This window comes from Phyllostomus hastatus, unplaced genomic scaffold (genome assembly GCF_019186645.2).
Source record: "Phyllostomus hastatus isolate PE091 unplaced genomic scaffold, TTU_PhHast_1.1 phas_contig_148, whole genome shotgun sequence".
Classification (NCBI taxonomy): domain Eukaryota; kingdom Metazoa; phylum Chordata; class Mammalia; order Chiroptera; family Phyllostomidae; genus Phyllostomus; species Phyllostomus hastatus.
Window position 1 is genome coordinate 23,581,115 of NW_025333607.1, and position 24,858 is coordinate 23,605,972.

The window sequence follows — 24,858 nt, forward strand, 5'->3', positions numbered from 1 at the left end:
GTGTTCAGGCCTCCAGGGCCTGCGGGCCTGCTTCCAGCTTGTCCTGATGCGGTTGCTTGGAAGGGAGCCTGTGGATACGTCTGAGCACCCATGGTCATGGCCACGGTGCGGAGGGGGGACACCCAGCTTCGCAGCGGCGTGACGGCCGCTGCTTGTCCCGTCTCGGTGGTGGGGGTCGGCGTTGGACCGGCTGCCTGAGCAATGGGCCGCGGCGTGGGCCCGGAGAGCCGGCGGGTGGGGGCAGGGGGTGAGGGCGCAGAGCCTGCGGTTGGCCCCTCTGCGGAGAACAAAGGCCCCCTTTCGTGCTGGAGGCCGTGAGCACCCACAGGCCCTGCTGCGGGAGCCCGGCTGGGGGTGCTCCGGCCCGCGCACATCAGGAGCTCGGACGGCTGGGCGAGGGGCCGGGTGGAAGGCACCGCGGCTGAGCGGGGGCCAGGGCTGACCGTCCGGGCCGAGCGGGGCCACAGCCCACTGCCGAGGACCCGGGCAGGCGGGGGAGGTGCAGACTCGGGGGCTGCAGGGCCGTTCGCGGGGGTGGGTGTGGGGCCGGGCCGGGTGGCACTCGGGAGCATGGAAGCCCTCTGGCCTGTGTCACTGCCTTGCCTGGGGCCTGAGCTAATTTTTTTAAATTTTAATCTCAAGCAAAAAAAGAATTTATAAAAGGTCACTTCTCAGGCAGAGGATGTCAGATGGAACATGTAATCACTGTGTTCTAAGATTTAGGAGCTCAGGACTTAAAAAGCCAACCAACGACCAAAGTCTGGGGGAGCAGGGTCTCTGGCTCGGCCTGCCTCGGACCCTACGTCTCTGCTCTGTGGGGCGCGCGCTGAACACACTGTCTGTGCTTGTCCCCTCTGCTTCCAGGGTCCCCAGCAAGTCCCCGGCTGACGCCCCCGCAGAGAAGGCAGACTCTGTTTCGTCCAGCACCCCGCTGTGCGTGATCACCAACCGCCCCCTGCCCGGCTCTGCCAATGGGCTCTCGGCAGCCACTCTGCTGTCCGCGCCCGGCTCGGACTCCTCCGCGGCAGCCAGGGACCGGCGGAGGTGGGTCACTCGGCGGTCTCGTCTGGGGTCCTGTGAGGCGGGGGTGCCAGGCAGGCGGGAAGCCCTCTCTCCCCAGTCTCAAATGCGGCTCCGAGGACAGACAGACCTTCATCACGCAGTTTGGGGTCTGGGTTTGCCTCGGGGAGGTTGCCGGTGGAGGCCGCCATCGTTTCTGATTACCCGATGGAGATGCCTGTTCGGTCGCGGAGACAGGCTGTCTTCTCCGTGTGTGTCTTCTGCCCATGTGTCTGCTGAGGTCATGGTCAGGCGCGCCCCCCGCTTCGTGGTGGGGACCCGGACACGGGGAAGGACCCTCTGCGGTGTCCCGGGTCGTCCCCGGTGACTGGCAGCAACGAAAGGCAGTGATGAGATAAAAGGCTCAGCGGGGACGTGGAGTTGTGATCGGCGAGGGACGGACCCGGGGAAGGAGGTGAAGACTCGGAGGAGGCGGCGCGACAGCGGGACAGCGGCTGTGCGGACGCCTCGGAGAGACGGACACGGGGGAGAGGCCGGGTGGACGCCGACAGAGCTCCTCGGTGCGGGGCCCGGAGACCCGGGGAGACGCGGCGGAGGGGAAGGGGCCCGGGGTGGAGCGCGGAGCGCGGGGAGAGGGCGCTCCCTGGGGACAGCAGCCCCGCCGGAGCCTGGGCCGGGCCCCCTCCTCAGGTGGGAGAGGGCGGCGGGCTCTTCCCGAGACGGAGATCGGAAGACCGCAGTCCGACCTCGCTGGATTCCGAATGCCTGGAGGAAGGTTCTGTTCTGTGGGTGTGTGTCTGTGCGTGATAAATCAGAGAATCTTTGAGATACGATAAGCGGAAGTTCTCAGATGTTTATTGTACAGAACAACCTCACTCGGGAGAAAAAGTGAGAGAAGATGCTGAGTCGACGAAAACAGTGTTTTCTTCTTCCCCTCCCTCCCTCCCTCCCTCCCTCCCTCCCTCCCTTCCTTTTTAAATGTCTTTACGTAAAAAGAGAAGGAATCCCACTGCTGGGCCAGCAGACCGTAGAGCCCACGGCTGCGATCCCCCGGGGCCGCCCTCTGGGGAGCCTCGCTCGCCGTGGGTCCTGGCGCGCCGTGCTCCGCCCGCACTGGCTCCGACTCGGCTGAGATGGCCTCTGTGGACCGAAAGCCGCCGTCCGTCGGCTGAGAAAAACCCTTCTGAGCACGTGAAAGCAGCTGGTCACAGTCCTGGAGGGAGAGGCGGCGTGGGCCCTCTGTCAGACCGAGCGTTCTCCAGAGAGACCTCAGGGGCGGCCGCTTCTCCTGGGACTTGCGCAGCCCGCGGCCCGTGTCCTGGACGCTGTCTTCAGGCCGCACCTGCTCTCCGGCTGAGGCCGGGACCCACTTCCGGCGGAGCAGCCCGCGGGCTGGGAGGGTCAGATCGAGGCGCGGCCGTGGTTTGTCCGGCAGGGATGCTGGCGGGGGGACTATAGGAGGTGTTCGACTTTGCTGGGTGGCAAATGCCGCCCGGGAGGTGGGGGACGGCAGAGAAGCGGGAGGCGTAACTCACTGGTGGCCGGTGGTGGTGAGACCCTGCTGCGGCCGCTGGACAGCGTGTGTGGGAGAGCCGGCCCTCTGCCGGGGACCAGGGCACAGTGTCCTGGGAGGGCAGTGCCCAGGGGGACACCAGGTGAAGAGAGGGGCGGGCGTGCGGGCAGAAAGTGCCGAGAAGACACCAGGGCAGGAAGTGGGGGGCGCCAGCTGCCTGGGGGGCAGCGGGCGGGGCCGGTCTCACGCCCCGGGCCGTCAGGAGCGACAGGGAGAGTCATTCGGAACAGCGTCGCGGAGACAGGGTTCGCACACTGCGTCACCGACGCCCCTCGGGGGGCCATCCTGTGGTTCTCGGCGTGCTCACCGGCATGTGCGGCCACCCCCACGGGCAGTGCCCGCTCGGGCCAAGCAGTGGGGCCGAGGGGCGGCCGGGCCACCTGCAGGAGGCGGAGTGCGTGTGCCCAGGGGGCCGGCGTGGGGGGGGAACGCGGGAAACTCACGGGGCGGGCTCAGTGCGCCTGCGCCCATGTGGGGCAGGTTCAGACGGGGGAGAAAAGCCTTCCGCGGCCACACGGGCCCGTGACGGCTGGTTAGGTGAGGGTGCCGGGGCCGCCCCTCTTGGGGTGGGGAGCGGGGGCGCAGCGGTTCCTGCATGTGTGGCCCCGGGGCGGGGCGGGGCGGTCGTCTCTGGCACAGACGTGGAGACCGGGGCCGCGTGGGGCGCCCCGAAGTCTCGGAGCCGCGGGAGCAGACCGAGCAGACTGGGCGCCCCGTGAGGAGCTTGAGCTGCCGCCCCCCTGACCCCCGCTGGGGTGCCCCTGGGCGTGCCAGCTGTGGGGTGAGTTCATGGGAGAAAGCGTCCTTTGCACAGTTGCACAGTTAAAGCCATTTAGTTTCTCCCTGTAGACAAGCACGGGCTGAGAGAGAAAAGCCACGTTTTGAAAACAGCTCAGTTTTCCTTCTGAAGGAGTCTGCTGGGTGCAGACCCCGCTCCTGCGGCTGCCGCTCTCTCGCGGGGACTGCACGCGGGGGAGGTGGGGGCCGGGCAGCGTCCCCGGGCCTCCGGGAAGCCATGAGTGACCACTGGGACCCGAGGGGCTTCAAAACCGGCCGGGCCCATGGCCCGTGGCCCCGCCGTCTCCGAGGTCAGCGCCCCCGCAGGCACCAGGAGCACGTGGGCCGTGGACCCTGAGCAGCCGCCCTGCTTCTCCGAGACGCGAGTTCTCAGAGGGGCCTGGTGGGTGCGCTCACCCGGCGACCAACAACCCGGCCACGGGGTCGGACGGTCGCGGCCGGGAACGTGCACGGCGGGCCGTCCCGGCAGCTGCAGGCGGCCGGTCTGCCTGCCCGCCCCCCGAGCCCCGAGGGACGGTGCATTGCCATCGTAACGGGGCCGCAGGCAGCAGGGCTCGGGGGCCCTCTGCGGCGGGGACGGCGGTCCCGTGCCGTGAGGGTGGCCGTCGGCACGGAGGGGCGCACGGAGGGTTGCACGGAGTCGAGACCCGGGGTGTGCAGGGCTGTGGGTGCCTCCTGAGCCGGGGGCGGGCTTCTGGGCCGACGGCCCCCGTGTCCCGAGGAGGCCGTGCGTGGGCCCGCCCCCGCGGGGTTCCTTTTCTCTTCCTGCACAGCTCAAGTGCGCGCACGTGGGGCCCGTGCTGGGTGGGGGCTCGGGCCCCCTGAGCGTGGCATGGCGCCCGCCGCCCGTGGTCTGTGCGGAGGTGTGCGCCCGCCCCTCCGCTCCCTCCTGGTGGAGCCCGCGCAGCCCCCTTCTCTGGGACGGGGACGAAGACTTGGGTTCGGCAGCCCAGCGTGTGGGTCCCCGGCTCCGGGCACCCCGCTCAGCGCCGTGGAGCCGTGTGGCTCCCGAGACCCACGGGCTTGGCCGCTGGGAGGGGTGGCGGTCAGCCGCGAGGCCGGGCCTCCTGCCGCCGGTGGCACACGGTGGGGTTGGGCTGGGCTTCCAGAGCTCCAGGTTTTCCTCAGCAACCGAGTGTGAACAGCCCCGGGGCTAATACTAGCGCCTGAGAGAGCCGGCCCCTGAGCCTCCGGCCCTGCCCCTGCACTGCTGCTCCTGCTCGCCAGCCCCTGCCCTGGATTTCGCGGCTTCCTTTCTGTGGGCGCCCCCCCGCTCTCCCCTTTGTGCGGATGGCTACACCGGCTTTTCAGCACAAGAAACTAAAAATGGGTTTTCTTTCCCCAAACAGCCCAAGTCCGGCTCCGCTTTGCTGGGTCAGGATACAGTCAGTCCTGGCCGAGTCCCTGGGTGTCCCCATGAGCCTCGGGGTTACTCCTGCTGGGTGGGGGGGCGGTCCGCAGATGAACTTGGCCTCCTCCTCAGAAGGCTGGCAGTTGAAACCGAGCGATCAAACTCGGAGTCACGGTTTCCAGCAGCCGTTGGACTCCTCTGTCCGTGGGCAGGCTGGACGGGCGGGCGGCCGTCCGCCAGGGGGAGGGCCCTGGGGAAGAGGCGCCTCCTGTCCAGCCGACTCTGCGCCGAGAGTGCCCCAGCCTGCAGCCCCCAGGGGGTGGCTCCTGCGGCTGGCGCGGACGCCCGTGGGACCCCTGCCGGTCGGCGAGGGCGGCTCAGCGCTTACCCGCACCATCATCCTGGTGCCAACCCCCCCGCCACATCCTGCACTCGCCGTCTGGAGTCACTGCGTCACCGCCACCCTCCATGCATCTGCGAGAATGCGGCCACACGGCCACTGGCCCGCGTGTCTCCGGGACGAAACCTGCTTCCCTGCGTCTGGAGGGAGGGGACGAGCCGTGGGGGCCGGCCGCAGTGGGCATTGGCTCCGTGGTGCCGTCCTGTGGAGGAGCCGGGGGCAGCCCCGCTGTGGGCCTGGGGCTGGACACGGAGGCGGAGAGCTCACGACGTGCACAGGCTCTTCCAGTGGCGGGGGGAGCGCGCCCCATCGGCAGCTGCGTGAGGGGTGCGTGGCCGTGAGTGTCTGGAAAGCCCCCGGCCCGCGCCCCTGCATGGCCTGCAGGGCCGCCAGTGATGGGCGGGAGGTTGTCCCAGAGAGGGTCTGGGTGCAGCCCCTGGGGCGAGGCCCCTGCGGCCGGGCTCGGGGTCTGTGGTGCCAGCCCGCCGCTGCTCCCAGTCTTTCTCTGGCTGACGCGGCCATTGGAACACGGACTCGGTCTCCTCGAGCGGTGGCCTCTGCCTCACGCGTGCTCAGCACGGCAGCCCACACTCGGGGGTGGGGGCCTGGGGGCTCTCTGTCGGGTTCCCTCCACCGCAGAGCCTGGCTCGGGGCAGGCTGCGGCCGAGTCCTGTGTGCGGTGCCGCCGTGCCCAGAAGGTGGCAGCAGAGGGGCGTCCACAGGCGGCCGCGCTCCGGGGAGGGGTCCATCCGTCGGAGCTGGCGTCCTCCAGGGGGCAGAGGACTGGACGGAGGGACAGCAGCCGCTCTGTGTCGCACCCGATAGCGTCCCCTGGGTGGGGCACCCAGCGCAGCCTCGCCCGCCCCCCTGCAGAAACACGGAACCACCCCAGCGCCCCTGAGGAGCCCGGGGTGGGGAGGGGGTTGGGGGGTCCACCTCGCGCGGAAGCCACATCAGCCGCCGGGCCGCCCGCCGGGTGGCCTGTGGGAGGCGAGCCGGGTCCCGAGTTCGGGCCTCGGGAGTGCGTTCCAGGGGTGCCGGCGGCGCCGCCCAGTGCAGGGGCCGGCGGCCGTGGGTGCTGCTCTTCCGGTGGAAGCCGACTGGAATTCAGATTTCAACCCAGGCTTCCCCGTCATTCTGGCCGCGTCTGAGTGCTCGGCGGCCGCCCGGGACCGTGACTTCACGGTGGACAGCAGGTGTCAGGCAGTGCCCTTTGACCTTCACCCCCGAAGCGGTGGCCCGCGTAGCGTGGCGAGGGCGCGTCCCAGTGGGGGACTTGGAGCCCATCTGTCCAGAACCTGCGTGGACGTGGTCACCGCAGTTCCGACTGGATGGGACCGTCCCAGCGGCAGCCTCACCCCGGCTTTGCAGGTGAGGACGCCCAGGTCCTGAGAGAGTGGGTGACTCCCCGACGGTCACACGAGCAGCTCATGCCGGCTGCCAAGGGGGGTGCGCACCCCCCGCAGCCCCGCCGGGCCCCCCGTTCCCAAGGAGAATTCGCCCTGGTGTGTGAATGCGCCCCATGTCCCCCCCCACCCCCAACGGTGGGCACTCGGGTGGCCTCCGCGTCTCGGCTGCTGTGAGTGACGCTGCAGGAACGTGGGGTGCAGGCAGCGCCTGCAGCGTGGAGGACACGCCCAGAGGTGGGCTGGCCGGATCCTGTCGTGGTTCTGCTCTCGACTCTGAGGGAGTTGCCCACTGGTCTCCACGGGGGCTGCGCCAGGGACCAGCCCCGCCCACAGGGCACGGGGGCCGCCTTTCTCCCACGTCCTCACCCGCACCTGCGGCTTCCTGTCTCTTGAGAACTGCCCTTCCGGCAGGGGCGAGGCGATGGTGCGCGGTGGTCCTGACGCGCGTTTCCGCAGTGGTGGCGGCGTGGGGCGCCTTCTCACGCGCCTGGTGGCCGTCTGCGCATCCTGTTTGGGAGGACGTCTGTTGAGACCCTCTGCCCGTTTTGGGACGAGGTTGCCAGAATGGGAAGCGTAGGCCTGAGTGATTAAGGAAATCGCACCCTCGCTCCAAACCTTCCCACAGAGAGCACCGTAAGCTCGGGCAGCTGGGGGGCGAGCTTGCAGCTGTCTGGGGAGGGAGGAACCGCAGTCTCTCGCGAATTCCCACCGGCCGGAAGCAGGCAGGGAGGACACGCGTGTGGACGCGCACGGCCTTGCTGCGCCCCCCCCATCCCGCCCAGGGGCCGAGAGGCGGCACTGCAGGCCGGTGTCCCGCGGGCACACGGTGGGGAACCCACGCTGGAGACGCCACCTGTGCAGAAGGAGACAGTCCGAGCGGCCCGACGACGCCCACCGTCCTGGGGGCGGGGGTCGCCAGGGGCGGGCGGAGGCCTCACCTATCCCGCCCCGCAGGTCCTACCTGACGCCCGTCCGGGACGAGGAGGCCGAGTCTCTGCGGAAGGCGCGCTCCAGGCAAGCTCGGCAGACCCGCAGGTCCACGCAGGTGAGGGCGGCCCCCTCCCGCCCCTCCCCGCCCTGGGACAACCCCCGCCCGGGCCTGGCGGCTGGTAGATGGGGCGCTGTCACCCGGCCGCGCTGAGGGGCCGGGCTCTGACCCCACCGGTGCTGCAGGGCAGGGGGGAGCCTGGGGCGGGGCGGGGCGGGGTGACGGGCGGGGTGACCGGAGGGAGCCGGGCCTGGCCCCACCCACAGGCGGTCCCGAGAAACTGGCCGCAGAGGGGCCTTCAGGGGCGGGGGCTCCAGGTGGCAGGGGCTGCTTGCAGGGTGGGGCCCCCTTGGGGCTCGAGCGTTCTGACACTGGGTCCGAGGGATGGGGCACACCTGGAACCACTGGGCCATACACGGGGGGGGGGGCGGGGGGGGAGTGGGTCATGCTGCATGGTCGCATTCAGTAATGAACGGGGGTGGGGAGGGGCAGGAGAGGGGGGAGGAGTGTGACGGGCGGCCCAGTTCCCACCTCTCCGCCTGGACTTGGATGTGTGAGGTCTCGGGGCCCCGGGCCAGGCCGAGCCCCCTGACCGGCGGTGTCCCCCAGGGAGTGACACTCACGGACCTGCAGGAGGCAGAGCGGACCTTCAGCCGGTCGCGGGCCGAGCGGCAGGCCCAAGACCAGCCTGGCCGGAAGCCCGTGGGCACGGAGGGGCCAGAGGGCCAAGCCGAGAGGCCTGAGCCAGCCACGGCCACCGCAGAGGAGGCCGGGGAGGGCCGCCAGCCCTCGGGCCAGGGTCTGCGGGAAGAGGTGAGCCGTGCCTGCATGCCTGCCGTCTCTGCCGTCATCGGTCCCCTTCCCTTGCTCTCTCAGCGGCGTCCCGGCCACATGGGCGGTCTCGCGGTGTCGGCGTGGCTGCGGGGGAGGCAGCCTCCCACACAGACACCGACAGGCGGGCGGCTGGGAGTGCGGTGGGGCTGCCCCGTCAGCAGCTGCCCTCTGGGGGGCGCCTGCTTCCCGGCCCTGCACCCAGCAGCTCCGCGCTGGTCTCTGCGAACCCCGCAGCCCCCCAAGAGGCAGGGCCCCTGCGTGGCCCAGAGGGCTGGGGGGCTTGGGCAGGCCACGCGGCCAACAGGTGGTGGCGTGGGAATGCAGGCCACGTCCCGCCTGAGCCCAGAGCCCGCTGTGCCTCGTTGCCTCTGGCTGTGTCACTTGCAGACGAGGAAGCGTGCCGTCTCCAGTGCGGTGAGACCCCCGTCTCCCCCATCTCCGGTGAACCGGCCGCGGCTTCTTGCCGGGCCGTCTGGCCTCTCACCCAGGGGGTGCGCAGCGCCCTGGCGGGGCCGGGGGGCTGTTCTCAGACAATAGCCACGCTCTCGATTTTCCGACGCAGGCCCTTTGGAGCTTCACCCCAAAGAGTCACCGCCCTCCCTACTCCTGTTCCGAAATCAGGGGGGTTTTCGTCAGAGGCTGGTGCCGCCTGGTGCCCTCAGGCCGAGGCAGGAGCCCGGGCTGCTGTCAGCAGAAGGGACCCCAGGGGCCGTTTCCCTCCTGGAGGCCGGGTGACTCGGGCTCAGCACAGCAGCCGGGGCCGCGCGTCGGCCGCTGGCCGTCCTCTCGGTGCAGAAGAAGCCCGTGTTCAGTAAACCTGCTGCGTGCATGCTTTCGTGGGACGGGACCTCTAACCTCTCACCCTGTGGGTCCTCTCCAGCCTGCACCCGGCCCCCCGAGGGCTGCGGCCCAGCCCGACGAGCCCGCGCCGGCCGCGTCCCCGGCCGCCTCGGGGCCCTCCCTCTACACCAGCTCCTACCTGCTGCGGGCGGGCAGACCCTCGGCCCCCAGCCCGGAGCGTCTGGGGACGGAGGGGGCGGACCCCAACGGTGCGTAGAGCGTCCGGCAACGCGGCCCTCCCGGCCCCCATGCCCCCGCCCCCCTGGGGCTCACGTGCGCTCTCTCTCCGACCAGAGACCGAAGAAGCAGGTGTGGACGACCCGTCCGCTGGCGGGCTGTCCCTCCGTGAGAGGCGGCGGCTCAGGGAGCGGCGGAGAGGCACGGGCATCAGCTTCTGGACCAAGGACGTGAGTGGACGCGCTGGCGCCGCCCCGTGTCCGGCTCAGACGGCCCCATGCGGGGCCCAGGGGGCCGAGGGTCGGACCGACCTCCGGAAAGGGGGTTGGGGGCGGGGCGGGCATGGGACTCCGCCCTGCTGAGGCTCACGGCAGGGGCTCAGGGGCCGACGGCCAACCGTGAAGAGCCGCCTTTCGCGGCCTCCCCTCCAGCTGCCCTTCCTCACGGTCCCTGGGGGTGAGTCCCCGGCCAGGGCCCCGCCCTTCCTCACGGTCCCTGGGCCCCGCCCTGGCCGGGGTGAGAAGCGAGGACTCCGGGCACCTCCGGGCACCGCAGGAAGGAGCGACTCCCGCGGGTCCCCGCGGCTCCGCCCTGCTCCTTGGAGGAGGGAGGAGGGAGGGGAGCACCAGCCCAGAGCCAGCCCGGCCGTGCCGCTGAGGCCGGCACACCTGCACCCACAGCCGCACACACACCCCCGCCCACGTCGCCCTCGGGCTCTGCCCCCGCACCCGCACCCGCACCCGCCACGGCGCTGGCGCTTGGCACATCGGGCCCCTGGGTCCCCCGACTCCTGTGACCTCAGCTGAGCTGTTCGGGGACAGCAGAGGGCCGGGGTGGCTGTCAGCTGTCCACCTGGGCTCTGGACCAACCACCACGGCGCAGGACCCAGGGGCCCGCGGGCGCAGGCGGGGTACGGTCTGTCGTCCTGGAGCCCCCCCGCCCGGCACCGTCAGCACTGTGACAGCAGCGATGGCCCCGAGCCCGCGGGCCTGCAGCCACTGAGGGCGTCGACCCTGGGCCGCGCGGCGGGCGGGGTGCGGCCCTGGGGGCAGACCCTGCCGCCGCCAGCGCACCCGTGACCGCCCCCTCCCCTTCTCCTCCCTCCTGCCCTCAGGGCGACGAGGCCGATGGCTCTGAGGAGGCGAGAGAAGCGTGGGTAAGTGCCCGGCCGGCGGTGCAGCGTGTCCCTCACGGCCTGCTCTCGCGCGCGGCGCGCTGATGGGTGGAGGGTGGGCCCTGCGGGGAGCTGGGCTGGGGGCTGGGGGCAGGAGTGGGGGGTGGCTCCCACGGACCCCGGAGCCCGGGCCTGTTGGGCGCTGTCCACGCCCCCGAGAGGTCTCCTGCGTTTCCTGTGCCCCGCCCAGCCCAGCCCAGCGCGGCTGGAGGGCCGGTCTGCCTCCGTTTCTCTCGTGAGCACGTCAGCAGCTGTGGGACGTGCTGAGTGCTTGGAAGGGGGGGAGACTGGCCCTGCTGGTGGGCACCGCTGGCACTCGCCTCGTCTCCCTGGGCTCCTGCTGGGGCACAGGGCCAGCACGTCGGCGCGGACAGGCGTGTGCCCTCGGGTGTGCGGCGGACCGCAGGCCGCCAGTGCTTCCCGGGGGGTCGGGGACCCCAGGAGGCCGTGCCCCGGGGCGGGGGCTCGGCTCGCGTGGTGTTGTCCGGGTCACTGAGGCCGCCGCAAGTGTGACGTGACGGTGTGGCCCCTCGGGCGGGCGTCTCCGGCCGGGCCAGGCGGCCGTGCGCACCGGGCACGTGGCGGCCTTCCTCTCGCCGGGGAAGGAGGAAGGGGAAGCCCAGCCGCACGTGGGGAGAGGTCCGTCCGGTCCCGGCGCACACTGGCCCCCTGCGGGGTCCGCCTGCACCGGCGCAGCCCGGGCAAGGCCATTCGGTCTCCGTCTGCCCCCTGCCTCTCTGGCCCGCCACTGCTCCGCAGCGGGCCTGCGTGGCCCCCGCTGGGCCCCGGGGCCGTAGGGGGCGTGGTGAGCCCGCAGGCCGGGCAGCCTGCTCTGCGCCCGAGGGCCCGTCGAGGCCGGGCCTCCCGGGTTTGGGGGTTTGGGGACGACCTGGCCGAGGAACCTCACTTCACAGCGAGGGGGCTGGGGGCCCTCAGACGCCCCCTCCCCTGGCCCCGTCACCGGGCCGCGCACGCCCTCGAGGTGCGCACGGAGGACGCTCCACCTGTGCGGGGGCCCCGGGCGGGCGAGTGCTTCCGGGTCACAGCCGTGCTCCTCGTCCGCGGCTGACGCACGCCCGCGAGGTGGCCCTTTGGTCTGCCTGGCCCCTCGGGCGCCAGGCCCGACCCCCGAGAGCCGCGCGCCGGCCGTGGCCGAGGCCGTCGGACGGTCCCCGGGCCCCTGCGCGGGGGGAGGGCGAGGCTCCCCGACCTCTAGCCGTGCTGCGAGGTCACTCCTTAGTCTCCCCCAGGGGCGCGCCACACAGTAGGTCAGTGGGGCAGCGGGGGCCGGCGTCCACGCCTGTGTGTGTGTGTGTCCTGGACACACACCTACGGGGTCCGGGGGGTCAGTGTTCCGGCGGCTGTGGAGCGGGGGCAGGACGGGGGCGGGCCGGTGCCCCCACTCGCTCAGGGTCCTGGGAGCACCCACTGCTGGCGGGCCCCTGCAGGCCGGCCTCACTCCCAGGGCCCCCCGCCCGCCGACGCCCCTGGGCCCTTCCTGCTTCTCCCCGCGTTTGCCGCTCCGCCCAGAGCAGCCCCGTTCCGGGTTTTCCCGGCTTTGCTTCTGGCCGTGTCCTGGATTCTCCGCGCTCTCGAGCGGGGCTGCAACCTCCTTACGAAACCTTGTGAAGTCCCTTTCCTGCGGGAGGGGCCGGCCTCGTCCTTTTAGGTAAAGCCCCGGGCCCTAAGCCTCCCGCTCAGGCCGCTGCCTAATAAGGGAAGGAATGTCCCGCCAGCCGCCCTGCGCAGCAGCAGCGGCCACCGTGGGGCTGAGCGTGAGGACCGGGAGGGGAGGGGGGTCGGTGCTAGACAGGGAGGCCCCGTTCCCAGGGAGCAGCTCCCGGTGACGGCCACAGTCTGTCTTCAGACCGGCCCCTTCGGCCTGGCAGTGAGCGGACAGCGAGACCTGCCCTGCCCCGGCCTCTGTCTTCTCCCTGATCAGAAGGGGGCGTTGCAGGAGTCTGGGGCGGGCGATGGCACCCCGATGCGCATGGGGACCCATCTCCCGGCCCTCCTGGGGTGCCCCCTCGGGCCCTGGGCGCTGGCAGGCACGGCCCACGGAGAGGTCAGCGGGAGGGAGGAGGCCGGGAAGGACGGCCCCCGCGCCCCTCCCCCGAGTGGGGGTGGCCTGCGCCTCCCGCCCCCCAGGCTGCTCCCCGCCGTCTCAGAGCCGCTCCTGGGCGCCTGCCTTTTAAGGCTGTGACTGGTTCCAGGCCTCGCTGCCACCAGGGAGATGCGGTCGGCAGAGCTCACACCGCTCCCTGGGGACCCTGTGAGCCGTGGGCCCACTGTCCCGTCCCGCCCTGCTCCGAGTGCCGCCCCTTGGTCGGGGGTCTCTGGTCTCTGTCAGACGGCGCAGGAGGGGCCTGTGCACCACCCCACCTGCCCGGGCTCTGCTCTGAGGGAGCCTTGGGAGTGGGGGGTTTGTCAGCCGCTGGGGACAGTGCTGGGGCCCGCCGGCCCCGCCTCCTGCCTCGCAGCCTCCAGCTGCTGGCTGTCTCAGTGGCCCTGACCCCTGACCACCGGCTGGAGGGACACTGGGGCCGCTGGAAGCCCTGGTTGTGTGGGAATGGTGGCGTCGGAGAGCGCCGCACCCTGGCTCTCCTCGGCCGGGACCTTCGGGTGGCAGCTGTCTCACCGCTGGGGTCCTGCGAGGGCCACAGTGACGGGGCGGGGATGCTGCCTGTCCCCTGTGTCCCCCATGGCCCGGTTGTCCTGCGGCAGCACCGGCTCCCGGACAGCCATGGTGGAACAGCTCTGTTCTCTGAGTTTGAAGCCAAACGCGGTCGTTGTACAAATTCGGGTTTTCTGGCAGAGGGTGGTTCTGGCAGCTCCCCCACCCGCTCGCTGCTCCCAGGTGCGGGCCCTTGGGTGTCAGCCGCCCAGCCCCAGGCCCGAGGCGCCTTCCGCTCCAGGGTGGCGCCCCGGCAGCCTCGCGGGCTCCGCCGCTCGTACGTGAAACACGCATCCTCATGACCTGCTTTTCCCCTCTTCCTTCCCATCTCACTCTTGGTTTCCAACGACTTCAGCTAAGTTTAGTGTCTGTGACTCTCCCTGCAGGAGAGTCAAGCTTGGCGCTGGAAAACTGCCATAAAAGGGTTCTTCCTGCTCTAAAGGACAGGAAAAATTGTGCAGAGTCCCCCGCTCAGAAGACAGTGTTTGACTTTCTGCTGGACGTCCTGCTGGTTGTTTTCTTAAGTGTTCTGTTTTTTTTTTTTTTATCGTGTTCAAGGCCAACTAGTGGCTTTCTTACGAGGGGGTCATTTTCACCCTGTGTGTTCCCGGGACCCCCACCACCCTGAGGTCGCCCTCGCAGGGCCGGGGCGTCCACAAAGCACAGGGGCTCGGCCCTTCGAGGGTCGAGGGTCAGCCGCCCATGGGGTGATGGCCGACCAAGGCCGCCAGCAGGGACGCCCCCCTCGGTCACGGAAGGGCTCCTGTCCTCTGCCGAGGGTGTGGCGGCGGCTCGGGGTCAGCGGGAGGGGAGAGGGTGGCGGGGGCTCGCGGCACCTCCCGCCCCAGGAGTGTCTATGGGGCTGCCGGCGCGGGCAGGCGCCCTGGGAAGTGTCCCTGTGGCGGGACCTCGGCGGCAGCCGGTGCGGCAGAAATGCTCCGACGACTGGGTACGGCCTGCGGCCTCCCTGCCGCCCCCGCTGCCTGCCGGGCGGGGCCGGGGGTCAGAGCAGCCGCGGAGCGGTGCGACTTCCTTCCACGGAAAACCGTAGTCGTGCGTCCAGACGTGGCCCTCACGGCACGTAATGTCCACGCGGGCGCCGTGGCGGGGTGGGGGGCGCTTCTAAAAGTGCGTGGTGACGCCTTCGTCTTCTCACGCCTTAAACTGCGCCAGTGTTCCTGGGTCCTGGGAGGGAGGGGGCTCATTTAAACCTGCTGGTGAATTAATAGTTCTGAGGTTACTAGGCTGGAGTACGGGGCTGGCCACAAAAAAGTCTGTTTGTTTTTGTCCTAAAATAGAAGACACATTTTTTCATTTTCACCAGTAACTTCACTGATTTGCACATTCTGAGTATGTCGGCTCCCTCCCGCTATTGGCTGCTAGTGGGCAGAGGCCGGGCGCTGCCACCGTCTTCCGGTGCCTCAGGCAGCCCCGCAGCAGGGAGCTGTTGGGCCAAAGTGTCGGTGGTACCAGGGAACCTCGCAGACGGCTTCCGACGCGTCCGACCAGTCACAGCTCCTCCTCCGCACACTGCTCAGACTTTTTTTTGCATTTCCGTTCGTTTTTACCTTTCTTGGAAAAATAAAGCACAATAATATATAATAAGTAACTTACTAAATAATACACCAAAAACGTAGCGTACATTCCATTTTCAGCATTAAAGTGGCTGCATAGAAACTCACCAACCCCGACCACTTTTCCCAGAGGCACGCTGGCAGGACAGCGGTCCCCATGCAGTCCAGCAGAACTGTTTCGGGCGGAGGGGCGGACGCCCGGGCCCCACCGCTCCTGCTGGCCCCTCGGCCTCGGGCTGCCACCTCCCCGCAGGCAGGTGTGTCTTTGCTGAGCCCGGTGGCCCCAGGGCCCCGGCTCCCTCGGCCGTGAGCGAGGCTGTGGGTGTTGCGCCTGCAGCCCTGCCGGGGTGTGATGGGTGCGGGCCCTCCGCCCCAACCCTTGGGGCGTCTCTCTGTGAAGACCTCCGCAGCGGACGCGCCCCCTTGCCTCGTGGGCCTGCAGAGGGGCCCCTGCCGCATGAGACACTCCGACACCTGAACGCCCTGGCAACCCGCCCCCCCCCCCCAGCCGCCCTCAGAGGCCCCGGGCGGTGGAGTCAGGACCCCCGGTAAGCCCCTCCCACCCGCGCCCCTTAGACCAGCCCCGAGTCTCGGATCACTCTCCCGGGTTTCACTTCACAAAAGGGTCGCAAGGAGGACGGGGAGCGTGGACAGGGGCCTGCTGGGTTAGGGTTAGAGGGAAGGTGTGGCCGTCGCGTGGGGCGGGGCCCGAGAGGTCAGCTGGCGCTCTGGGGGTGACCGCAGGCTTGGGAAGCATCTGGCTAGAAGTGGGGGGGCGGGGCAGCCGCGTGGGCGACGCTTTCAAGGTCAAATTCCAAAGCCCTCCACGCCAAGCAAATAAATTCCTTTCTTTTTAACCCTGACGTTCACAGTGGGGGCTCAGTCCGGGGTCCCGCCGCCCCCGCCCTCCCCCATGCCCACGCCGCCTCCCCCCGCATGGGGTTTCGGAGACGAGCCCCCCTGTGCGGGGCCCAGTTCCGGTTTGCTGGGCTTCCTGGGCGGCCGGTGACAAGCTGCCGGGACGGCCCCGGGGGCCGAGGGGCTGGGCTTGCAGGTCCGCCTGGGCTCCGTCAGGGAGGGGCCCCTGGCTGCTGCCGGGGAGGGCGCTGGCTTCGAGGGCGGGTCTGCCCAGTGCCCGAGACCCGTGGGCCTGGCTGGAGGCTGCTCCGTCTCCCCGACGGGTGGCAGCGACCAGTGGGTGGAAAGCGGATCTTCGCCCTTGGCCGGGCGCCAGCATTCCTGGCCGGCGAGCGGGGCCGGGAGCGCCAGCGAGCAGGAGGGGCGGGCGGGCGGGCCGCCGGGCGGTTGTGTCAGAGGGCGGCTGTGTCAGAGCCGCTGCTGCGCGGGGCGCCGGCTCGCTGCCTCCGGGTCCTGACTCAAGTTGGTTTGGCTGTTGGTTTGCTTAACCTCAGGCTTCCGCGGCCACTGCCGGCCCCAGCCGGCCGGCCCGAGGGGCAGGCTCGGGGGGACAGCGTGGTCTCGGGTGTGCGTCTTCCCGTGGTGAGTGCCGCTGGCCGCCGGGCGCGTCCCCAGCAGGACCCCGGTTTGTATCCGGGGACCGGACCTGCTGCCCCCAGGGCCTGCACTCGGCGAGCGGGGAGCTGACGGCGGCCGAGCCCCCTCGGGGCCCCGCCCCGCCCCGCCCCGCCCTGCCCGGGCTGCCCCGGGCTGTGTGGCTTCTCCTCCGCGTCGCTCTGCCTGGCCGGAGCTGCCCCGGGCGCGGGCGCGGGCGCCATGTCCTCGCTGCACCCCCGGAGCAAGGAGCTCCCCCGGAGCAGGAAGTCTGCGTCCGACTCGCCCCCCGCGTCGCCCTCCCCGACTGCCAAGACGCTCCGAGTAAGTGGGTCTCGCCTCCGTGTACGCGCCCGTGGGCCGGGCTTTTCCGGGCGGGGGGAGGCGGGGCAGAAGGCAGAGAACCTCCGGGGCCCAAGGGCTGCCTGCGGTCGGTGGCAGTGGCCCGTGCCCTGGTCCAGGGGCGGCAGAGCCCCACACGCCCCCAGGCCTGCGTGGGGGCCCCGCACTCTCAGGCGTCGGCTGCCTGGAGGGGAGAGTTCGGAGTCCTCGTCCCTGCTTCTCACCGGCCTCTGCTTGGCGTGGCTGCGTGCAGCGGCCTGTCTTGGGTCTCAGGGGTGCGCGCTGCGCTGTGGAGAGAAAAGGCCCCCAGCACCGTGGGGCTGTGTGGTTCTGAGCGCCGAGTGGCGCCCCGGCCAGTGCATGCTGGGCGTCAGGCAGCTGCCGTCCTCCTCCCCGGCCACCAGGAGACGGCCTCGTGAGCCAGGAGTCTCTGCTGCCTGCTAGGCAGCAGCGCGTTCTGGGCAGACGGTAGCGACTGGGGTGCCCTGCGGCCCGTGCCTCCTGGGAGCCCCTGTGGCACTCAGCCGGCAGCCCCTCCTGGGGCAGGAGCCGTGAGCAGGCAGGCCCCGCTGCTGCTGGTTCACGCGTCACCCGCCGCCCCCGGCCGCCCGTGGTGCCCGCCGAGCACGGCCGGGTCCCCGCGGCGACGGCCAGTTCCCGTCCCCACTTCCCCGGGGAGTCGGGGTCCGCAGCCGTCGGGCAGGCGTGACGGGGACACACGTGTGGGTCTGGGTCCGGGAACGGCCAGCTCACTGGGACCCCCGCCCCGCGGGTGCTGCTGCGTGAGGTGCGGCGGCCCGGGCAGCAGGACCCGGAGCACTGCGCCCAGGAGGCCCGGCCGGGCGGGCCCTGCACTCCGGCTCCCTGACCTGGGCGGGGGGCACCGCAGCCCCCGGCTTACGAGTGGGGAGGCAGGTGCTCAGGACAGCGCGGCCCCAGCATCACTCTGCGGGCGGGGGGGGCCCGCACCGGCGTTCTGATGGGCTGTGTCCAGAGACTCGGGACACCCGAGGGCTGGCGAGGACGGGCAAGAGCTGGGGCGCAGGTGGGGTGGGGGGCCCTCAGTCAGACATGGCGGGGCAGGGGGGCACCTGTGTCTGCAGAGGTAGGAGCAGAAGGGGCCGTGGGGCCCCAGCCGCCTCCGCAGGAGGTGCCGGGGCCTGGCGTTACAGAGGCTCCGTTGGGTGGCCGGTGTGCGGTCTGTGGTCCGAGACGCGGGAGTTGGAGGGGTGCGGCCTCCGGGCCCCACTCCTCGGGCCCAGGCATGCCAGTCCCAGGTCCCCCTCGCTGCCGCCAAAGGCCCCGTGTCCCCCCGTAAGGGAGGCGTCCTCCGTGGGGCTGCAGGAGGGGCCGTCGCGCACAGGGTCACCTGCGGACGCCCGTCTGAGACGCCAGGCGGCGGACGGACCGCGTGCTGCAACCAGACCGGCGCCGTTCTAACGAGAAAACACGCAGCGGCTGACGCGGTCCCTGGAAAGCAGCCCGCCCCTGCGACCTTTCCCTGCGCCTCCCAGCAGCCCCGGGGGCGCGAGCGGCCGCGCGGACCTAGGACGCTTTTCAACACAGGACCCGCCCCGCTGAAAACCAGGTGCCCGGGAAAGACAGTGCGTGTGTGCACACTCGCTCGGGTCGGAAGTGTGCTTCTCGTCCCCTGAGCTCGAGGCTCTGGCTGCAGGAGGCCCCGCCCCCTGGGGGAGAGGCCACCGCGCGCCCCCCCCGCCCCCCCTCCCCCGGCAGAGGCCCGGCCGCACCGCGGTCCTGGACAGTGGCGCCGCTTCTTCCCAGAGCTCTGCCGGTGCTCACGCCTCTCCTGCCTCTGACGCCATCGGGCCCTGAGTTCGGGCCCCGCAGCGCAGCCCTTCGCGGGTCTGCCCCCCTCTGCGGCCAGGACCCCGCGGGGCCTCGCTGTCCCTGCAGGAGGTCCCTTCATGCCACTTCCCACCGTCTCACGGTCGCAGCGACCCCGAACTGCGGGGCGAGCCCTCGGCCCTGGCATCGCCCCCCGCGCGCAGTGCCGGACCTCGGGTTCGTGAAGCCTGTGACCTTGGAAACCCGGCCGTGCGCACAGGTAGCGCGCTCACGGCACCGGGAGGCAGGGCCAGGGAGCCCGGGGGCTGGCGTTCTCGAGTGTTCGCTAGTGCAGGAGCCACTGGCGTGGAGGGGGCGGCCGTGGCCCAGCGTGCGCTGTGTTGTGACTGCTGTGCGGCCTGGCCGAGGCCAGAGGCCGGAGCCTGGGCCCAGCGCCTCGGCAGGGACGCCCTCCGGTGCCGGCTCGTTCTGGGCACCGCGGTCAGGCCCAGAGCCCACCCTGGGCCCCCCTGCGTGATCCGCGGTCAGGGACCGAGAGGCAGGCGTCCGGGCAAAGGGTGCTCACTGAGGGCGCCGTCCGTTCGCCAGGCCTCCCTCTGAGCAGCACCACCAGCGTGTGGGGCCCTCCGCTCCGCCCCACAGAAGTCAGCGGGCGGGCGGTCACCACTCCGTCCCCCATCCGGGGGATCGCCGGGCAGCGCACCGGAGGCCCCGGGCGTCAAGTGGGTGGCGGCCTCACTGTCAGACGCTCTGTGAGGGGCACTTGGGGACCTCGGAGGGGAGGGCCGGAAAGGAGCCGGTCTGCAGTGCAGGAGAAAATTACAGGCTGGGAACACTGGCATTTGTAATTACGCCGGGGGTTGGGGTGGGGGTGGTGGCGGCTCGTCTGGGGAGCTGCAGGGAACAGCCGGGAGAAACCCGGGGGTGGGGGTCGGCGGCAGGAGGGTGTGCGCTGCACTCCCGCACAGGCCCGGCCCGGCCTGGGGCCGCCAGGAGGTGGGCTGGCTGGCAGCCGCCGTTCCCACAGGACGCGGAGACTCGGGGCGGGGGCAGTTCAGGGTCCGTGGGGGGCTGGAAGGTCCTGGGTTTTTCTTGTCCGTGCAGAGCGAGCCGTGTGGCTGGGGGCGGCTCACACGGGAAGAAGTTCCTGTGGGGTCCAGCGTCGTTTATCTTGTGTCTCCACTTCCTTCCCCAGCCTCGTAGTGCCTGGGTGGCCAGCGGGTCGTCACAGTCTGCAGACGAGGGGCACGACGCAAACAGCAGGGCGGCGTCCACCTGCCTTTTGCCCCGTCTCAGCCCCCCCGGGCTGCTGCTCGTACCCCGTCTGTTCCGCAGCGGGTGCCGGGTGTCCGCAGCCCCGGGCTGCCCTGGGAGGTGGGGGGCAGGGGCCCCCGGTGTGTCAGACTCCTCGTGAGAGCCCCTGTCACGGCCCTGAGCTGATCTCCGAGTGAGCCTCACCTGGTGGGCGGGCGGGCTGGCTGAGGGTGGGTCCCCAAGGGGGCGCAGGAATGAGCCAGGACCACCAGGACCTGCAAATAATCGAGCCCTTCCCCCAGCGGGGCTGAGGGGGCAGAAAACAGGAAGGTGCAGCCCGCGTTACAGAGAGGGGTGACGTCACTGCCCGAGGCCACAGAACAGGTGTGTGCCGGAGCCCACGGCCTGTCTGTGACTCGGCCGGACACACAGCCAAGGCATCTCTCCCGAGACAGACCAAACTGGGATGGGATGGGAGAGACCCAGCCCTGCCCCCACCCCGTGGGCGCATGATGTGGGCCGCGGGCGTGGAGCCCTCGGGGCTGCGCGTGGAGCTCGAGCCGGTGGCGCGCACACTGTGGTGGAAAGCCCCCCCCCCCAGGAAACACCCGTTCTTCCGAGGGGGACGAGCGCCCGGCATGGCCCAGGCCCGCTGCCGCACCTGTCTGCGGACCTCGGAGGTGTGTGTGCCGCACCGGTGTGTCTGCCGACGGCGCGGGAGCCGGGCAGCCTGTTTCCCGAGAGCCCTGGCTGCTCGGGTCTCGCAGGGGGCCCCTCGCTGGCTCCAGGCCACCCGCCGAGTCGCCGAGTGCGAGCAGCCCTCACACTGCATGGTCGCAGCTGTCTTCAGTCGCCTCTCGGGGGGGCGGGGGGGGCGGGCGGGGGGGGGCGGGCAGGGGGGCCTGCAGGCCCTGAGGGCCCAAACCGCCCCGCTCGGCCACGCCCGCTGGCTCGTGCACCGGGGCGGCGGGAGGGGCTGGTTCCCTGAGGCCACCCAGAATAGCTCGGCCCTCCCCTGGCCCGGCCAGCGCGCAGGGACATGGCGTGAAACGTCCCCTGGCCCGCTCCCCCTGCAGGGAAATGTCAGCAGGGCCCTTCCCATTGCTGCGGCCCGGCCTGGCTCCACGGGGTCCTGGCAGGAGACACGTGACCGGTCCCCTTCACCCCCCGGGCCCAGTTTCCCAGAGCCGCGGTCTCGTTTTAGACTTGCCCCAGGGGCTAGGTTCCAATTATGTGCCTCCCTGACCCCCGGCACCGCTCCAGTGAGGAGGTTTTGTGGGTTTTCTGAGTCAGCCTCGGGTGGGCCGCCAGCCTCACACGGCTCACCAAGGAAAACCAGCCCGGCCTCCTTCTGGCCCGGTGGCGACCTTTGACCTTTGCCCTGCTCTCTCATCGGAGGCAGGTCCCGCCGCAGCGGTTCTGTGGGTGCGGCCGAGAGGCGGGGAGGGGAGGAGCCCGCCCCTTGGCGCTGGAGCAGCTCTGGGAACTGGCCGTGGCTCGTCCTTCCCCGTCTCCCCCCGTCCCGTGTCCGTGCTGCTGCCCGGCAGCGTCCATCTCTTCAGCCCCACGGAGGGCCGCCACCTGCTCGGTGCCCCCCCCATGGGGCCGCGAGGGGGCCTGTGGCCGTCAGGTCAGGCGAGCCCCGGTCACTGACGGACGCTGTGGCCGGGGGCACGGCGGCTCCGCGCCGGCTCGCGGGTCCTCCCTCGCCGGGCGGGGTGTCAGGCCCTTTTCCTCCTCCTCCTCCTCCTCCTCCTCCTCCTCCCTCGAGGAGTTCGTTGTTAACACCTCAAAGAGGGAAAGAAAGGAATGTGCTCAAGACCGCTGGGGTTTTGCTTGAGTTCTTTAAAAAAAAGTGTAAATAAGAGAGTAAAACTCACCCACGACTGAACATACAGGTGGAGCGCAGGCGTGGTGTGTGCAGGCGTGACTGTGTGCGGGCGTGGCATGTGCAGGCGTGACTGTGTGTGGGCGTGGCATGTACAGGTGTGACCGTGTCTGTGGTTTGCCTGCCGTGACCCTGTGCCCCGTGTGCGTGCAGAAGTCCTTCCTCTGAGACGCGGGGCTCTTCACCCCGTCCTGGGGCCCCAGGTGAGGGGTCCGTCCCCTCCTCTGCTGTCCCTGCAGACCTGGGGCTGGTGGTCACTCGAGGCAGGGCCGGGGGTGGCACCTGAAGGAAGACGACAGAGCAGGTCCCGAGGCCGTGCCCACTCCCTCCGGAGAGCGTCCGGCTTGGGAAGAGCAGGTGAGACGGGAAGCACGGCGCCGCCCCCGGGAGTGCTGGCCTGTAACCTGTGTTCCGTTTTGTTTTTGTCTTTCCCCGCGTCTAGCACGAAAGGCTCTCCAGGTAAGAACGGCCCGTGCCGCACGCATGCCTGAGTGTGAGTGCACACCCGAGCCGGCTCGGCTCTCGCCGCCTGTGTGTCCCGCACGCCCCCTCCGTCTCCACGGCTGCCACAGCCACGCAGACGCGTGTCCCCTCCCGCCCCCGCCCCCCCCCCGTGTGCTTCGCGCGCCAGGGACGCCGTCCTCAGCCTCGGGGACGGCCAGCGCCCGGTGTGGCCCGGGGCCCCGCAGGGGCAGCGGTCCATCGGGGCGAACGGAGGCCTGATCGTCAGGGCCGAGACCCTCGGGGCCCCTGCCGGAGCCTGGGGGCCAGGCCCCCACCACCTGCTCCCAGGGCCCGTCCCCCCGGAGGGTCAGAGCGGAGCAGCAGAGGCTCCGGGCCGCCAGCAGGCTGCGGGCGGGGCACCTGAGGGAGCGGTCGGCGGGGGGCGCCTGCTCCGGCTCCTCCCGGTGGACGAGTCTTCACGTTTGCAGCCCCGCCCCGCCCTGGCAGAAGACGCCAGTTCCCCCTCAGCTCAGCGCTCGCCAGCAACAGCTGCGGGGGCCTGTGTGTAGCTTGCCCGGCAGAAAGGGCGTTTTGCAGAATCTGGGAACACGGTCCTTCCCTCTAGTCAATTTCTTGTGAAGTCTGTTACATTGTAACGGCCTCCTGTGAAGAGAGACTTCTCTGCAGACTTCCAACCGTGCTCTGCACCCGCAGAGGCAGAGACCGAGCCGGTGGGTGCCCATTCCAGCAGGGGCAGGTCCGGGGGACACAGGGAGTGGCCCCCAAAAGTCGTGTGTGAAGCAACTCAGGACCCCAGCGTCGCGTGGACAAGTGACCGTCTGGGAAAAGAGCTCCTTCCTCAGACCATAGCGGAAAGCAGGACAAGAAGACAAAACACCTGTTTCGGATGGATTATGGTTTCTAAAAGGAAAAGATTTCACCACAGAAGTCGTGGGAGAGTATAATCTGTATACAGGAGAGACTGTCCCAAGCCCAACACCGTGAAGATAAAAACTGCCGGATTTGTGTGAAATCCACACTCCTGGCGAGCGAGAGCCGCCCTGAGCGGACGACGGCCAGGCGGGAGGGACCCCCGCAGCGGCCCGAGGGCCCGAGGGGTCGGCGCGGCCGGGAGCCCGGCCCGGCCCTCCTGGCGACTCGGAACCCTGGGGTGAACTGCGGGGAGACAGCCCTGCTCCTGGGCCGGGGCCGGGCCTTCCCCGAGGCTGCCCGAGACGGCCGCGGCCACTGTCCCCCAGCGGCCCGCCACTCCAGGTCCCCGCGTCTGCGACGCGGCAACGGGGCCCTCGGGGCCGCCTGCCCGGAGCGGCTGGGACTCGGGGAACGGGGCTCTGAAGAGCACACTCTCGAGGGAGCGGCAGCCCAACCCTGAGGGAACCGGAGGGGCCCCAGGGCCGAGTCCGCCCCTGGGTCCGCTCCGCCAGTGTTCCCAGCCGGCTCCCTTCCCGGCCAGTGGTGGCCTCCTCCCCACGCCGGCGGCTTTGCCCGGAGGCCTGAGGGCGCAGACGCCGCGGGGTCCGAGGAAGGGGTGGGCGCGTGCGTCTGGTCGGGTCCCCTGCCGAGTTTTCCGGCCGCTCGGACCGCCCACGGCCCCCATGTCTCCTGCAGGTTGGAGTCCGGGAGTAGCAATCCCACTGCCGGCGACTCCTACGGCGACCGGGCGTCCGCGAGAGCCCGCCGGGAGGCCCGGGAGGCCCGCCTGGCCACGCTGACCGGCCGCGGGGAAGAGGGCAGCGGCAGGGACTACAAGAAGGTAGGGTTTTGCGCCGCCTCCCTGCGCCTGGGCCACAGCCTTCCCCGGGCGGGACAGCGAGCCCGTCCTGGCGAGGCAGACACTGGGCCGGAGTGACGAGGGGACAGCACCGCCCCCCCCCCACCCCCCGGTCTCCGGGCGGCTCCGCCTGCTGAGACCTTCCGAGCACCGATCCGGTGCCTGGTGTGTGCGGAGCCCAGCACCTGGAGGGGGGCACCCAACATGTGCAGGGGTTCACAGGGGCCCCGCTGTCCGGTGACGCGGGGGCTGCCCGGGGTGGAGTGGTGGGAAGCAGGCAGCCGGTGGGGAGTGGGACGCCTGTCGTTCCCTGCGCCCCCCCCCCGACCGCAGAGGTGACCTGATGCCACCCCCCACCCCCCAGCTCTACGAGAACGCCCTGACCGAGAACCAGAAGCTGAAGGGCAAGCTCCAGGAGGCCCAGCTGGAGCTGGCGGACGTCAAGGCCAGGCTGGAGAAGATGGCCCAGGTGAGGGAGCGCCGTGGAGACCGGGGGCCCGGGGGGAGAGGGTGCTCCAGGACGGGGCCTCCCAGACGCTGCCGGACCTCAGGTTCCTCTGGCATCTGACTGGACCGTCCGGGGAGCCGCGCCTGGCCGTTGGAGCGCTCGTCGCCGCCACCGCCGTGCGGCGCGGTCTGTGCCCGGCAGCGTCCCTGTCTCGTGCGCTGGGCGTCCGTTCAGTTCGTGTCCATGTCGCTCCCAGAGCGGGAGACGGGCGAGGCCCCGGCAAACGCAGCACCCGGGGGGGCAGATGAGGCCCCGAGGAGTGAGTGGTCACTCAGGACAGAGGTGGTGCTGGGACCGAGGATCTGGTCCCCGGTCACCCCCTCCCCCGCCCCCCGCCCTGAGGCCACCACTGCCCCTCGGCCTGGGGCCGGAACGCTGGTGCAGGAGGAGCAGGAGGCCGCGGACTCGGGGCCCCCGAGGCCAGGGCGCTCGCTGGTGCAGGATCGGCAGGAAGGTCTTTCCCCGGGAGGGGGAGGGGGAGCAGGAGTGAGAGCCGG

At 70.7% G+C, this 24,858-nt stretch overlaps 1 protein-coding gene across 5 annotated transcripts in view; it reads left to right on the forward strand.

Moving 5' to 3' along the window:
- The window catches only part of PPP1R12B (protein phosphatase 1 regulatory subunit 12B), a 67,981-nt gene that overhangs the window by 31,619 nt on the left and 11,504 nt on the right, over window positions 1-24,858 (forward strand). For 2 of the 5 annotated variants that reach the window (XM_045817521.1, XM_045817530.1), the window contains exons 13-21: window positions 865-1,044; window positions 7,506-7,596; window positions 8,149-8,352; window positions 9,254-9,422; window positions 9,508-9,620; window positions 10,505-10,546; window positions 22,060-22,076; window positions 23,691-23,835; window positions 24,218-24,322. In XM_045817521.1, coding sequence (XP_045673477.1) covers window positions 865-1,044; window positions 7,506-7,596; window positions 8,149-8,352; window positions 9,254-9,422; window positions 9,508-9,620; window positions 10,505-10,546; window positions 22,060-22,076; window positions 23,691-23,835; window positions 24,218-24,322 — 1,066 coding nt within the window. Of the gene's footprint in view, window positions 1-864; window positions 1,045-7,505; window positions 7,597-8,148; window positions 8,353-9,253; window positions 9,423-9,507; window positions 9,621-10,504; window positions 10,547-16,084; window positions 16,649-22,059; window positions 22,077-23,690; window positions 23,836-24,217; window positions 24,323-24,858 lie in introns of those variants that run through there. The other 3 variants (XM_045817540.1, XM_045817563.1, XR_006783267.1) reach the window with 3 other exon arrangements.